Source organism: Denticeps clupeoides, chromosome 3 (genome assembly GCF_900700375.1).
Source record: "Denticeps clupeoides chromosome 3, fDenClu1.1, whole genome shotgun sequence".
Taxonomy (NCBI): Eukaryota; Metazoa; Chordata; class Actinopteri; order Clupeiformes; family Denticipitidae; genus Denticeps; species Denticeps clupeoides.
Window position 1 is genome coordinate 28,583,362 of NC_041709.1, and position 12,319 is coordinate 28,595,680.

The 12,319-nt window shown below is 44.1% G+C and overlaps 2 protein-coding genes across 3 annotated transcripts in view; one reads left to right on the forward strand and one right to left on the reverse strand.

The window, feature by feature from the left end:
• hnrnpll (heterogeneous nuclear ribonucleoprotein L like) overlaps positions 1–7,690 on the forward strand; it is a 45,959-nt gene extending 38,269 nt beyond the window's left edge. The window contains exons 8-13 of the mRNA XM_028971952.1: positions 1,197–1,411; positions 1,522–1,643; positions 4,597–4,798; positions 5,590–5,647; positions 5,829–5,927; positions 6,926–7,690. Of these exons, the coding sequence (XP_028827785.1) occupies positions 1,197–1,411; positions 1,522–1,643; positions 4,597–4,798; positions 5,590–5,647; positions 5,829–5,927; positions 6,926–6,981 (752 nt within the window). The 3' untranslated portion in view covers positions 6,982–7,690. The remainder of the gene's footprint in view (positions 1–1,196; positions 1,412–1,521; positions 1,644–4,596; positions 4,799–5,589; positions 5,648–5,828; positions 5,928–6,925) is intronic.
• Positions 7,691–11,345: 3,655 nt separating this feature from the next.
• Positions 11,346–12,319, reverse strand: part of LOC114785553 (lysyl oxidase homolog 4) — a 29,169-nt gene continuing 28,195 nt past the window's right edge. For both annotated transcript variants that reach the window (XM_028971886.1, XM_028971887.1), the window contains one exon: positions 11,346–12,154. In XM_028971886.1, coding sequence (XP_028827719.1) covers positions 12,084–12,154 — 71 coding nt within the window. In that variant the 3' untranslated portion in view covers positions 11,346–12,083. The remainder of the gene's footprint in view (positions 12,155–12,319) is intronic.

A 12,319-nucleotide genomic window follows, 5' to 3' on the forward strand; every position in this document is an offset into this window, starting at 1 on the left:
ACTGGAAAAAAATCATTTCTTAAGAAGAAATATCTTCCATTTTGAAACTTTCTCTTTAAATACTGGCCCTATATAAATGACAAGTCTATGCTAATTAATTTACTTTACTTTTTACTAATTTACTAACGATAGTAAATATTAGCTTATATCACTTTGTCATGATCCGGTCCTGTTCATGTCTGTTCGCCATCGGGTCATAGTGTGGTGATGTTTCCCCTGTCCTGTGTATTATGTATTAAACCCCTGTCCTGTGACGTCGTGTGTATGCGTCCTCCTTCCTCGCCATGTTCAGCCATCGTGACAGAATGACCCGACCATATTTGGATGCAGCAGACGGCGCCCCGCGGAGACCCAAAGAGTCGTGGTTCATCCTGCCTCATACTTCCATGTCTGATGGAGATCCGTCTCTTCCGGATTCCAGCAACGCACCTCCGGTAATCGCCAGTTCCCCGCCAAGATCCACGTCATGGTTTTTATCGGTTTCCCAAGTGTGACAGACTCTCGGCAGCCTACAAAAGCTACCGTGGGGTCGAGAAGATCTGTCATGCTGTCCATGTTCCCCCTGGCGATTTCGAGGCGGGGAGTTCGTGTGGCTGGACCTCGACAGCCTGCGAAAGCTACCATGGGGTCGAGGAGACTGGTCGCAAAGTTCAGGTGCTCCCGACGTTAACCGAGACGAGGAGAGTGGTGGACTTCCCAGCGGGGCGTGCCGGAGACTGACAGGAGTGACGGGCACCTGCGGACAGCAGACAGGATGCCGGTCCCCCACGGATGAGCCATGCTTTGGACCGGGCTTGAAGCCACCAGTGCAGGACAGTTGCCACTCGTCCTTATGAACTTCCTCCCCCCTTTTCATTTTGTCCGGAGGTTGTGCCTTTGGAATGTCATGATCCGGTCCGACAGGGGTTACTCCAGGTTCGGGACGGAGTTTCATGTTAGTCTCGTGTGATTATATTTCCTGATTGCACTGCATGCTGCAAACTTCACCACCCTCTTTTTCTCCTCTTCTTTTCTTTACTTTACATTACTTAGCAGACACTTTTATCTTCCCATGCCATGTGCATCACCTGACCAGCAATGGCACCCTGTCCATTCCATCATGCAACGGTCTGAAAAGTGTTAACAGCTTTCTGCCCTCATTCTCAAGTTGATCTAATATAGTGAACCACATGAATATTTCTTTCTCTGCACATCAGGCTCTCACTGCCCCCTGCTGCCACTGCCTAGCAACAACAGGTTCAAGAGGAGCTCTCATGAAATACCTGAAGTGGTGTCATACCCACTGCCCCAAACATCCTCATATATGGGCCATGCCTCCAGCTCAGTCGCCATGGTCAGCGGACTGCACCCCACCAAGATGAACTGCATTCGAATCTTCAACCTCTTCTGTCTCTATGGGAACATTGAGAAGGTCAGCATGCAAATATAAACTGTACTAAGCAGTTAATGCTTTTCTGATGGCTCTTAGATCTTACTGCAGTGTTTATAGGGGTAAGTAAGCATTGGTGTTCATTGTGGCAGGTGAAGTTTATGAAGAGTGTTCCGGGCACTGCTCTGGTGGAGATGGGAGATGAGTATGCTGTAGACCGGGCCATCACACACCTTAACAGTATCAAGGTTTTTAGTAAGAGGCTCAATGTCTGGTGAGTAACAGGGTTGAGTCTCTGCAAAAGCAATTTTTATGAAAATTATTACTTAAAAGGACATACAGTAAATGTCTTTGAGTAGTCCATCTGAGTAGTCCATCTGCTTAGGATAAAATGGGATCATGTAAGACAATACAATGTAAACGAGGCATCCTGTAATGTGTTTACTTAGTTCAAGTTCGAGGTGCTAGTAAAAAAAATCAGACACCACCTCACAAATTACTTAGAATCTGCCACTGAAGGTTTGGTACCTGATAGGGTGTCACGTCCACGGGCTGACGGGTGAAGGAAGCGTAGAGACGGGACATCTGGGCAAAGGGGATTTATTAATACACAAAGAAAACAGCACGAGGGCCAAAAACGGGTAACAAAGGGGAGAACAAAAACAAACCAACAGGCGTGTGGCAATTGCCAGGTTTATACACCAAAACACACAAAGGTAAGGGAAGTAACCACATTAATGTGGCAGCGTTGTTCTGCCGGCCAACAGGTCCTTATAACAGGGCTCCAGCCATGTACACCTAATCAGCTACTCCTGTCCATGGCTGGAGCCCTGCTGTCAAGCTGATTGGTGCCAGCTGCGTCTGCCCGGAGACCAGTCACTGTACTGCAGAGGGGCATCGCGGGACCCCTCACGGCTTAGCCCCTTCTGTGTCCGTTGGCCCTCTTCCTGGATTCTCATGTCACCCCCCCCCCCCCCAAAAAAAATACCACAGTAAAGTAACCACATTAATGTAGCCGCAGGGTGACACAGGGTGGTTTTCACAACCAATGGATAGCCTACAGCCTACTCCTTAGGCAGGTGATTTTAATATTATGGCAGATCGGTGCATAACTGTTTTCTGTTTATTTGCAGTGCCTGTTATAGATAATACTTGAAGGTGATTGTCATTGTGTTACACAGCACAGCACATGGTGCACACAAGGAAATGTGTCCTCTGCTTTTGACCTATCACCCTTGGTGAGCAGTTGGCAGCCATGACAGGTGCCCGGGGAGCAGTGTGAGCTCACTCTCTCACTATCCTGTTTCTCAGGGATGCAGCTGCTGGTGTACATCCCGGGACACTGGTCATAGGACAATAAATAAACATTCATCTCTTATTTAGCCCAAAATGACAAGCAGTATGTCACAATGGGCCATTATCAAGGCTGGTACCTGGGGGCGCATTTACAGACATGCTTTTGGAGCTGGAAACAGCCTGTTTGGGACATGCTGATGCTGCAGGAGAAATGCAGACAGCTCGGACCCAATGTCAACACTGATGACCATCATTTCTTTGCAAGGTGACCCCTTACCCAATGGTAGACCACTGCTGCATTTTCCAGGTCACATGGTCTTGTGCCCACTGCAAATGTTCACGGTGGCTTTTTGGTGTCAGTGGAGTCACCTGCAATGGTCATTTTGCATTCAAGCCAAAGCGGTTGAGTCGGTTTGCAAATGGTTTGTCTGGAAACACTAGTACCCCTTTACCCCTGCTGTTGAGCCTAATAAAAAACGGTTAAACTCGTTGGCCCTTTCTCTGTCCCCTCAGCCCCTCTGCCTGTGGACTTCAAGCCAGTGATTGACTTCATGCCCCTCTTCACCTCTCTGAAGTTATTCTGTTGCAGCCTCAGCTCCAGTTTCCTCCTGTAATTTTCCTTCCCCTCCTTTGTTTTTGGGGAAGCAGCGCACATTTTTTAAGGGTACAATGTTGTAAAAAAAGACTCACAAAGAGTGTCCCAATCTGTTATACATAAAGAGAGTTACCGAAACTAACTTGTAAAAAGAACAAAAACACTACAATAAGTAGACAGTACACGGAGCAGTTGTAACATGCGTAATCACTTGCCAATGAAACCATTACATGGAAAACACAATGTGAGGTGTGTCTGTCACCCCAATACAATTGCCTCCCAATCCCAAAAACGTCTGAAGTGAAACAAACACCATATGTATGACATCTACTGATTCCCCCTGCTCCCATCACCTGAGAGGGTGATTCAGGGCCAGGCAGGGGGCGCATTTGCAGACATGGTGGAAGAGGCCATGTTGGAGGACTGGAAAAAGAGGGGTGTGGGCCCTTGGGCTGGTGAGAGAGCACTGGAGGTTGGGGGTGCTTGGGTATGAGGAAACAGTAAGGGGCAATGACACCAAGGGCGTTGAGACAGCACATTGCGATATTATGCCTGTCTTTATTGTGGCTTGATACCATTGATCACACTATTCTCCTCTATAGGTTCAAGAATGTTGTTGACATTAATAGCCCTCCCTTGATTCGGATAATTTTTAACTAGTATATTAACGGATTCTTCCATGGATATTAATGGTGATTCCTCCTCAAATAGTGGAGTCTGGTGTTCCACAAGTATAAGTATAGATGGTCACAGCAGGGAGCAGATCTTTTTCATAGCTCTTCAGTTGTGGAACTGCTTTCTGGTTAGTGATCGGGATTCAGACACCGTCTCAGTTGTTAACTCTAAACTGAAAACACTAAAATCCCCCACACAGTGTCAATTATGAAATCCAATGTAGACCATGTAGAGTTAACAGCCTCTGTTTCCCACAAGAGTAGAATGCAGTGGTCAACAAATGCACCACTGAGATAAAGTAGTATGAAATGTCATTGTCATATGACATAAGCAGTGGTCATGGCTGCCCACTGTTCACTGAGGGTGACAGCTAAATACAGAGGATTTCATTGTGTGCGCTGTGTGCTGTGCTGTGTATCACAATCACTGAACTTTTTGTCACTGTGTGGCACCATGTTTTTATGTGCAATTCTATTTAATTTTACTTTGCATTACATGTTTTTATTTTTGTCACTGCTTATTTTAGCTGAAAGGTGTGCATATTGAGAGCTCTTTTATTATGATGACCAAGATATCAGACTTGGTTATTTTTTTTAATGATGGATGAAATTAATATCCAGTTCTTCTGAGCATTCACTGACCCCTCCAACTCTTTTTACAGTGTGTCCAAGCAGCATGCTGTCATTCCCAGCCAGGTTTTTGAGCTGGAGGATGGCTCCAGCAGCTACAAGGACTTTGCCATGACCCGTAATAATCGCTTTACCAGTGCAGGTCAAGCTTCCAAAAACATCATTCAGCCCCCATCCTGCGTGCTGCATTTCTACAATGTCCCCCCCTGTGTGACTGAAGATGAGTTGCTTCAGGTGAGCGACTCCATTTTTCACAATGGAGTCAATGTGAGTGTCCCATTTCTGGTTCTGGGAGATGATGATCCCCAGGAACCTGAATGACTCCATTGTAGCCAGTGCTGGCCATAATGATGAGTGGGGGAAGTAGGCGGGTTCCTCCTGAAGTCCACAATCATCTCCACTGTTTTGAGTGTGTTGAGCTCCAGGGTGTTAAGACTGCACCAGCTCTTTAACCTCCTGTCTGTAAGCAGACTCATCACTAGAGGTGCAGTCGTTGGTGTACAGGGAGAAGAGCAGTGGGGAGAGAGCACAACCCTGAGGGGCACCAGTGCCAGTCGTACGGGTGCTGGATGTGATTTTACCAATTCTCACTAGCTGTTGCCTATCTGTCAGAAAGCTGGTAATCCACTGGCAGACAGAGCTAGGGACAGAGAGCCGGGCTAATTTGGGGTTGAGGAGTGACGGGATTATGATACTAAAGAGCAGATATAAACAGATATCACATATATAACAGGCATTAAAGAGCAGATATACACCTTTATACATAGAGTGGGTTTTACTCTGGGAGACCTCCATGTTGCCTCATTATTAGGGACTCAGTACAGAAAATATTTTTAACTTAATCAGTCACGATGAATCAGTTGATTGAAATCAGTGGCATTTGGTTACTACATAATCCTTGGTACACACAGTCAGTAACCACTGCTTCTTCATGAATCCCACAAGTTACAAATTCAACTAAACTCCCTCTTGTGGAACACAAATCAGTCTTCCTGAATTCTTCAGCATCTGTATTTTTCTCACAGTTATGCAAAGAACATGATGTCCCTGGGTTCATAAAGTTCAAAGTGTTTGATGCCAAACGTAAGTGCCTTTCTACTCCTTTTCACTTAAATAACATGCAAAATCCTGTCACTGTACAACACTAAACACACACAGTCACAGTCTTGGAGGCAGCATCCATTAATCTCCATCCATCCATTAATCAGCATTGTCCGCTGTGTTAACATCATTGTTTCATTCTCTTTGTGTTCTCCTTCTACAGCCAGCTCCAAGACCATATCAGGTTTGCTGGAGTTTGACAGCAAGACAAATGCTGTGGAGGTGCTAACAGTACTCAACCATTATCAGATCAGAATACCCAGTGAGTGTCAGCTCTGAAGACATCTTTCCCTATTCTACCACTATGCTTCCTCAGTAGAAGAAAAAAACCTGGTGTAGTTCTATACTTAATGTACTATATTCATGAGATATACATAACAGATTGATGTTCTATATTAGTTGCAGACAGACCAGCTCCTGTAATATTGGCTGTAGCTCATTTTCTATTGTTCTCCTGCTCTCCCTCTTATAACTGGTTATTGTATCTTTTTGTGGAAAAGGGTGTTTTATACTAATCCTGTCAGGGGAAGGGCCGGAGGGCGCTTTAGCAGACATGGTAGGACGCTGGGGAAGGAGGTGCATGAGCACTGAGGCTGGCATGAGAGAACTGCGGGAGAAGGAGAGCAGGTATACTGCTTGGGTTTGGGTACCTGGAGCAGGCGACAGAAGAATCTTTGGACCAAAAGTACAAGAGGGATGAGCAGAGCTGACGTCAGGAAGCAGGCATAGGTCGGTAACAACAGTATCCAAAACATAAGGCAGGCAAGGGCAAGTACAAATGGGATGTTCAAGAAAAAAAGGGCCGGCATGTGACCAAAAAGGCAGAAAAAAGGCGAGCAGCAACAAATGGAAATACCACAATGATGAGCAGGCAAGGATTTAAGATGGCTGCCGAGTATTTAAAGAGGAAGCCGATCTCTTCCATGTCTTCTTCTGTGGGCAAGAAGGTGGAATGGGAACCGTGACAAATTCCCTTAGATCAGTGATTCAGTGTGGGGCTACTGTGCTTTCATAGTTTACCTGTATCAGACTGGTGAATGCTGCCAGAATGCCTTTACTAGCACGAATATGCGTGTAGAAGCCGATGATGTGACGAATGTCTACCGGAATATAGAGCGCACCTATAGGCTGCTCCTAAAAGACTCTGGACTCGATAATTAAGCTAATGCTAAATTTGCAAGCAGAAGTTATTATTTTTCATTCTGCTCATTTATTTTTTCATTCTGCACATTTTATTGCTTCTTCCCTTTGTTTCCTCAGATGGCTCCAATCCTTACACACTGAAGTTGTGTTTCTCCACCTCCTCACACCTCTAAGCTGCAGAGGAAGTTGTCGTTTCACCTCAGAGGCAGAAGTGCAAACTGGATTCCATATGTGTTCATACAGAGTTCAAGATTAATAACTTTAATTTGTTTTAAGATGCTCTACATAGTCTTTTTTAGTCCTGTCATTCGCCCATGAAAAACAAAACTGTTGCTTCAGTTTATCCATTTAGTTCTGCTGCTTAATCAAGTGTTTGTTCAGCGATGTTCAGTGGTACTGAATAGTTTGTTTATGTATTTTTCAGTGGACCTACTTCATTTCCGGTGTTGATGTGGCCCTTAAGGTTCCTTGATGATTTGATGTAACTGACAACTCAATTGTATACAACACTGTCAACTGTAAAAGAAATTAGTTTTCTCAACTTGAAACAGAACTACATTACCATGGTGTGAGTGTGTGTGCCTGCTTATGTATAGATCACACTGTAATATACATGTGTATAGCAGCTAGCGGAGTGAGTGTGGAGATTATATCTAGGAAAGGGTCAGTTGAAAAATGAGCCTGGTGTCCTGGTGTCTGCCCAGAGGATTGATTGGATTTTGTGAATGAAATGAGACACACAATTCTGTGTTAAGGGAGCCTGTGGATGGTGTGTTGGTGCTATCAGTTTGTCCATGTTTGTACAGTATGTGGCACATTCACAACATCCAAAGACTTCACTGTGAACATGTCCACACATTAAAACATTCACCATTCAACATATTTTATTTATTGCCTCTTTGTTGTGTGAGGAACAGGTTATAAATGATATAGAACACAATTGCAAATGGATTCATGGCGGGTGTTTTTAGATTTAAGTTTAATGTAATAATGTGTCAGATAATTTTAGTTTGCACATTGATTATTGCCTCTTCATGGTTCAGTATTTACATTAGCCCATAGACTTTTCCATTATGATGCCAATATACTGTTCCTTGAAGATCAGTGCTGCCCTAATATTACTTCAGATGGTGTAGTAACGCAACCTGTTCCTGGTGCACATCTAGGATTGTTTGTGTAAATATTAAACATACATTTTTTTTAGTTATTTCTTATCCAAAACTATTATTAAATACCTTAGTCTGAACTTTTACACTGATTTAGGTTTAATTAAAAAGTGGTTACATTTTGTGTAGTTTATATTTTTTATTAAATGTAAATTGTGTAAACATATTTGTAAATATAAAAACATACATTGTCTCAGATAGTGTTGTAATCATGATATTACATTTCAGAAAAAAAATGATAAACACAAATTGGAGTAATGCCAAATATCACATCCTTAATTATAATGTAATACTGTATTACATTATAATTTAGGCTATGATAATTAGCATTACAAAAAAAGTGTCACGGCAGCAGGACAGGGCAGGAGGAAAGGCCGCATTTGCACAACGAGGTTTAGTAATAATGCACATCGGACAGGACAGGATACAGGCACATAAACACATATAGTACGGAAAGTATTCAGAGCCCTTTAAAATTTTACTCTTTGTTATTTTGCAGCCATTTGCTGAAAACATTTAAGTTCATTTTATCCCTTATTAATGTATATACAGCACAATATATATTTATAGAATATATATTTTTGCAGATTTACTAACAAAACTGAAATATCACATGGTCCTAAGTACTCAGACCCTTTGCTGTTACAGTCATATATTTAACTTGGGTGCTGTCCATTTCTTCTGATCATCCTTGAGATTATTCTACACCTTCATTTAAATCCAGCTGTGTTTGATTATTCTGATTGGACTTGATTAGAAAAGCCACACACCTGTCTATATAAGACCGTACAGCTCACAATGCATGTCAGAACAAATGAGAATCATGAGGAACTGCCTGAAGAGCTCAGAGACAGAATTGTGGCAAGGCACAGATAAGGTTCCCAATAGCACAGTGGCCTCCAGAGTACTTAAATGGAAGACGTTTGGGACGACCAGAATCCTTCCTAGAGCTGGTATTCAGGCCAAATTGAGCTATCAGAAGAGCCTTGGTAAAAAAGGTAAAGAAGAACCCAAAGATCACTGCGGCTGACCTCCAGAGAGGTAGTCAGGAGATGGGAGAAAGTTGTAGAAAGTCAACTCCACCAGTCAGGGCTTTAAGGCAGAGTTGCCCGACAGAATCCTTTCCCCAGTGCACATTAACGCCTTCTAAAAAAAAACACCTCAGGGGCTCCAAGATGATGAGAAATAAGATTCTCTGGTCTGATGAGACCAAGATAGAAGTTTTTGGCCTTACTTTAAAGTGGTGTGTGTGGAGAGAACCAGGCACTGAACATCAACTGTCCAATACAGTCCCAACAGTGAAGCATGGTGGTGGCAGCATCATGCTGTGGGGTTGATTTGCAGCTGCAGGGACAGGCCAACTGGTTGCAGTCGACGGAAAGATGAAAGTACAGAGATATCCTGGAGGAAAACCTTCTCCATGTCCCAATAGCCAGTTTCCTTGTCCGGGGTATTGGACCGCCAAAGCTCCCACCTCGATCTGCCACCCGTTCTGCGGGTGGGGGGTCCACAGTTGGATGAGCTCATGTATCTGGTTCGGGCTGGGCCATGTGCAAAAATCTGGCCACCAGGCGATCGCTCATGGACCCCAACCCCAGGCCTGGCTCCAGGGTAACCCGGGTACACTGACTCTTTGTTTTTCCTTCCATGAAAGATCTTCTGAACCGTTCTTTGTCTCACCCTTTACCTAAGAACAATTTGTCATGGGACACCCTACCAGGGGCAAAAAGTGCCTCAGACAACATCATTAGGGCTCTCAAACTCCTCAAACTCTCAAGGGGGACCTGTTCCCAGTGAGGGTTGGACTCTGGCAGGGCTGCCCTTTGTCACTGGTCCTGTTCATAACCTATATGGACAGAATTTCTATGTGCAGCCATGGTGTGGAGGGTGTCGAGTTTGGTAGCAGGTGAATCTTATCTATGCTTTTTGCGGATGATGTGGTCCTCCTAGATTCATCAGGCTCTGACCTTGAGCTCTTGCTGGGTAGGTTCGCAGCCGAGTGTGAAGCAGCTGGGATGAGGATCAGCACCTCCAAACCTGAGACCATGGCTCTCGACTGGAAAAGGGTGGCTTACCAACTTCGGGCCGGGAGAGAGGTCCTGCCTCAAGTGGAGGAGTTTAAGGATCTTGGTGTCTTGTTCACGAGTGAGGGAAGAAGGGAGCAGGAGATCGACAGGCGGATTGGGGCAGCATCGCACGTGATGCAGACGTTGAACTGATCTGTTGTGGTGAAGAGGGAGCTGAGCCAGAAAGCAAGGCTCTCAATATACTGGTCAATCTACGTCCCAATCCTCACTTATGGTCATGAGATTTGGGCAATGATCGAAAGAACGAGACTGCGGATACAAGTGGCCGAAATGAGTTTCCTCTGTAGGGTGGCCGGGCGCAGCCTTAGACTCTTTATTTTCTCCAAGATACTGAATCAAGCACACAGACTACTGGCAGACTCCAGTGAAGAGACCAGCAGATAAATCCTGGTTCCTGGCAACTGCTAAACGAGGTCTTAGCATGAAACGAACCAGAGGGTCACCACAGCCACCACTCTTTTCTCTTATTGTACAATCACAAACCTTGCACTGAACATCACTTGCAGGCTCACTCAATCCTGGAAGGGGGTCCCTCTCTGTATAGAGTTTTTTTTGTTTGGAGTTTTTCCTTGTGTACAGAAGGGTCAAGTGTGGGGGGGGGGGTGTCAAAGCCCATTGAGACATACTGTATGTGATTTTGGGCTAAATAAGAAATATTGTTGTTGTTGATGTTGACTCAGAATAGAACCACTGCTCCTCCACATCGAAAGGAGCCAGTTGAGGTGGTTCGGGCATCTGGTCAGGATACATCCTGGATGCCTCCCTGGCAAGGTGTTTCGGGCATGTCCTGCCAGCAGGAGGCCCCCGGGTCGAACCAGGACACGCTGGAGTCTGGTCTGGGAATGCCTTGGGGTCCTGCCGGAGGAGCTGGTGGAGGTGGCTGGGGAGAGGGCTGTATGGGATTCCCTACTTGGGATGCTGCCACCGCGACCCAGAGCCGGATAAGCGGAGGAAGACGATGATGACGACAAAAACCTTCCCCAGAGTGCTCAGGACCTCACACTGGGCCGAAGGTTAACCTTTCAATAAGACATTGACCCTAAGCACACAGCTAAAATAAGAAAGGAGGGGCTTCACAACAACTCTGTGACTGTTGTTGAATGGCCCAGCCAGAGCCCTGACTTAAACCCAATTGAGCATCTCTGGAGAGACCTACATTTTAGAAATGTGTCAGTCTTCGTTATTATCCATGCAATTATTCACCAAGTGAATTTAATCATTTTTGTCTGCTTTACGTGGCATTTCAATTAGGATGCTTAACAATCAACGTGGAAGATCTAAATATTTGTTGACAAGTTTAAGATGTTTATTTTCATATATTTTCAAGTATTCTTGTAAGCACAAACCATACAATATACAAAGCATTAAAGTTCATTACTTTGATTAAAGTATTATAAACATAAAGTAAATAACAAGGTCAATACATTTCATAAACTACAGACAACTGGGTATATTCTCCTCATATATAACATGTAGCACCATGACAGCAACCACTGAAACTAGGACTGGCAACCTTCCCCTAAATAGATTTTCTATACACAGTAGTCCACTGCATTAAACTGATATTAATGTCATTTTTTGGTGTATGACAATATACCCTGAGTCTTTATATAGAAGATCAATGTAGTAGATCAGGGCAGTAGTAGCCTAGTGGGTAACACCTCACAAATAAACCAGAAGACCCAGGTTGAAATCCCACTTACTACCATTGTGTCCCTGAGCAGGACACTTAACCCTGAGTGTTTCCAGGGGGGGACTGTCCCTGTAACTACTGATTGTAAGTCACTCTGGATAAGGCCATCTGATAAATGCCATAAGTGTATTTAAAAGTTGATACATTTAACTAGAAATTAACATTAAAACCAAAAATATGTCAGCAAAAACAGAATATCAAATCCCTATTTCAATTAACTAAGCATGTTAATGCAATGCGATAAACACTGCCTATATCACAGACAGATTTCTATAAGTTATAGGGGTCTAAAATCTCTTGTTGCACACTGAGTCCAACAGCAGGAGGCACTAGAGGAAGTTGTTACTGATCTGCTGCTGGTGTTCAAACAGGTCTTCCACATCTGCACCATATGCATCTCCTGAAAATAACATTTGGACATTTGAGGTTATACAAGAGCACATTTTTTACCACAGAAATGCCACAAAAAATGAATCAATCGAAACAATACATATATTGCAAACTGAAATGCATACCAAAATGCATACCATTCTCATTCACAGCCTTATTTTACTAACGTGTGCAT